The sequence below is a fragment of the Tarenaya hassleriana genome, unplaced genomic scaffold, assembly GCF_000463585.1.
Source record: "Tarenaya hassleriana unplaced genomic scaffold, ASM46358v1 Cleome1, whole genome shotgun sequence".
Taxonomy (NCBI): Eukaryota; Viridiplantae; Streptophyta; class Magnoliopsida; order Brassicales; family Cleomaceae; genus Tarenaya; species Tarenaya hassleriana.
In genome coordinates this window covers 261,157-264,655 of record NW_010960187.1, presented here as the reverse complement: position 1 = coordinate 264,655, position 3,499 = coordinate 261,157, and the positions used below count along the sequence as shown (strand labels likewise).

Below are 3,499 nucleotides of genomic sequence, written 5' to 3'. Positions count from 1 at the left end.
TCTCTCTCTCTCTCTCTCTCTCTCTCTCTCTCTCTCTGCCGATCTCCTTTCTTCTGTGATGCGATCTTCCACCATATCTGCAGAACCCCATGAATACTTAGCCCCAAAGTTTTGAAGCATTTAAAGCTCATTAAAAAACCCTAATTCAAAGATGGTCTTCTCATCTCTTCCGGTGTATCAGTTTGATCAATCAAACTGGCAACAGGTGAATGCTTTATTTCCTTTTCATCTCTCAAGATTTCCTCCAAATTCGAACTGTATGTTTGTATATATGTATGTATGTATGTCTGTATATGATACATAAATCTTGAGTTCTTTAGTGTTGTTGCCATTGACAAAATTGCTAGATACAGTTTCTTATTCTGTGGAAAAAGGGATAAGCATAAGGAGAAGTATACCTGTATAATATTCCTAAGCGCGATAATAAGTATAACCTTTTTCTCATCTTCACGAATATACCAAAAAGAGAGAGAGATTATCATCATCTTCCTGAATCACTTATTCTTTTTTCCATGTTCCTTATTTTTTTTTTGTGAACTAAATGGAAGCTGTTCCCGTTTTCTTCATCTACATTCATTACCGAAGACAAGCATTTGATGTCTGGTTTTTCTTTTGGGGGCTATTCTGACAGTGATTCTCCTATTTCTTCAGCGCTTAAAATTATTTTGCCAGTTTTATGTTTTTATTCACTATTACTTTTACGCATTTTCTTAAAAATAAAAAATAAAGCTGATCTTCTCGTAAAAATATAGCTATTTTTATCTTTTTTCTTTTTGGGTTACGACCAAATTTCAAACTCTTGTTCTGATTCTCTCTCCTGTCTTTTACAACCATTTTCACTGAATCAATTGTCCATTAACCCGTATGTTACCATGCAGCAAGGAAACCAACAACCAGGTGGGTTCACAAACGATCAAAACCCTAACCATTTTCCGCTGCCGGTTCCCCCATGCATGATGGCACCGCCGCCACCAGAGCCTCAGACCGGTGGCGTTCCGGCGGGGCAGGCTGGGGAGCCGATGGTTGAACGAGCACGGCTGGCGAAGATCCCTTTGCCCGAGGCAGCCCTAAAGTGCCCTAGATGTGAATCCACCAACACCAAGTTCTGCTACTTCAACAACTACAGCCTCACTCAGCCTCGCCACTTCTGCAAGACCTGTCGCCGCTACTGGACACGTGGCGGTGCCCTGAGGAACGTTCCCGTGGGCGGAGGGTGTAGGAGGAACAAGAGGAGCAAATCCAACGGCGGAGGTGGCACGAGGTCGAAATCAACGGTCGTGGTTGCATCTGATCATCATCAACAACAAGCTAGCACACCCTCTAGTTCGGCTCTTTCTTCTCACACAAGTTACTCAAACCCTAACAAGCTTCTTAACATTGGCCGAATCCCGGGTTTAGCCTCGAACTTGTCCATCTTGCCTCCTCTACAAGGTCTTGGAGACTATGGTACGAGTAATATCGGGTTGGATTTCGGGGAAATTCAGCTGAGTAACGCAATAACCGGGAGTTCATCAAGCGGTGGCTTGTTGGATCCATGGAGACTGTCGCTGCAACAAGCTCAACAATTCCCTTTGTTGATCAACAATATGACAGGGACAGTACTGGAACAATCTTCAAGTGTTTTGTATCCATTACTCGAACGTAACGAAGGAATTAATCAAGAGCAAGAGACCGGTTACACGAATCAGCTAAGATCTAAGCCATTGATGGATATGAATCCAGGCGGGGAAACACAGTCAGACGACGTGAGAGCGGGAGAGAGCAATCATCAGAACGGTGTGGATAACTTGTCGAGGAACCTATTGGCGAGCATTAACATAAATTCGACGAATGATCAATACCCTCCATGGGTTGGAAGCAACAACTCTTGGAACACCGACCTTCCCGGCTTCTCCTCCAACAATTCTGCACCAGGCCATCTACTGTGATCCTCTTTAACCGCTTTCTGATCATCTCGAGATCGACTCATATCATTCTTAATTCTTTCGTTGGTTGGATTGTACATGACGTTATCAAGAAAAAGGCGATCGAGATCAAACCCAAACGGGCTATGACGAAGATTGATTTTGCCTTTCAATGAGGGGGGAGGTATGATCAAAATGTCAAGAACTATATATTGGTATAGGTTTGTAGATCAAATTTGGTATGTTTGGTTTTTTTTTCCTCTTCTTCTCTTTGGTGGGTTTGTATCAGATATGAGTATGCTTAATGAAAGAGTAGACAAATGAAACGTTTTTGTGTGTTTTGCCTCACCGGTTAGTCCATATATATATATATTTGTAATGGTTATTTAACTATTTGTAATACATAGCTGTCTGAACTTGAATTTAGTTTTCTCGATTATGATTGGTTAGTCTTGTAGCGCTTAGTTAATGTAAATATATATATATATATATATATGTTCCCTTAGCATGGACTGATCAATTTTTATATAATAATGAAAATCATCTTATCTTATATATATAAAAGTAGAGTTTTCCACCGGAGGGTGACACGTGTTTTTATGCCTTTAATTGGAATTTTAAAGGTTTTTCAAATAATTGCATTAATATGACTATAGTTTTCAGAAAACTATTTATCAAAAATTGACGTTGCCTTCCTCCATTATAACTTTATTAATGAATAGTTAATTTAGTTTTTGAATTCATTGAACAATAACTACAACCATTAATTAATTGTAAACTATAAATAGTGTCCATACTCTCATGTTCGTTAACATCAGTACGCAATGCAAGTATTTTGGCGTTTGAGTTTAATGCTCCAATCCAATTCATTCAGGTTTGCAATCCGTTTTTAGTTTTAATATATTTTGTTCTTATCCTTTTGATCCTACTTCTTACATTTTGATTGCGTCAATCGCATTTGGAATGTACGTATATGTATGTTATATTTTTTTCTTTACAGAATTATTTATCTATTTTTTAGTGACTAAAATTTAATATATAAACATGTGTTTGTGTATCGTAGGGTAGTTTTTGAAATATTATTGTGTGTTTTACAAAGTGGTCCAAAAGAGTTTATTATTCTCAACTTTGGAGAGCAGAAACATTTGCAAAAAGAAAAAGAAAAATATGATAAAAAAAATAAAACAGAAATTGATGTAGGTCCACACGGAAAAGTTTATATATATAATTTGAAGGGTACCCTTTTTAAATATAAAATATACTTGAACGGTATTTTAGTATTTAAAAGTTTCTATGCGGATTTGGTTTCAAATTTTGCCGTGCATGCATATAATTTGCCTGTGTCGAGAAAACGTTTGTTTTTCATACACTTAATAATTTTTTTTATTTCAAAATAGACTCTCTATTTAATGCATTAATTTAATTTAAAAATTCCTATTAAAATATAAAAGATTTTTGTTGTATATACACATTTATATACAGATGTTCATATATCTAATAACCATATATATTTAATTTTCCTAATTATATTTTTGCATTTATTAAATATATTATTATTTTTAAAAAAATAGACGATGCTTTCTTCAATAGGTTTT

At 36.3% G+C, this 3,499-nt stretch overlaps 1 protein-coding gene across 1 annotated transcript; it reads left to right on the top strand.

Annotated features, from left to right (window-relative positions):
* LOC104807050 (dof zinc finger protein DOF3.6-like) lies at nucleotides 1-2,300 on the top strand. The gene is made up of 2 exons (XM_010532179.2): nucleotides 1-205; nucleotides 879-2,300. The coding sequence occupies exons 1-2, from the start codon at nucleotides 152-154 to the stop codon at nucleotides 1,926-1,928; spliced, it is 1,104 nt and encodes a 367-aa protein (XP_010530481.1). The 5' UTR covers nucleotides 1-151; the 3' UTR covers nucleotides 1,929-2,300.
* The last annotated feature ends 1,199 nt before the right edge of the window (nucleotides 2,301-3,499 follow it).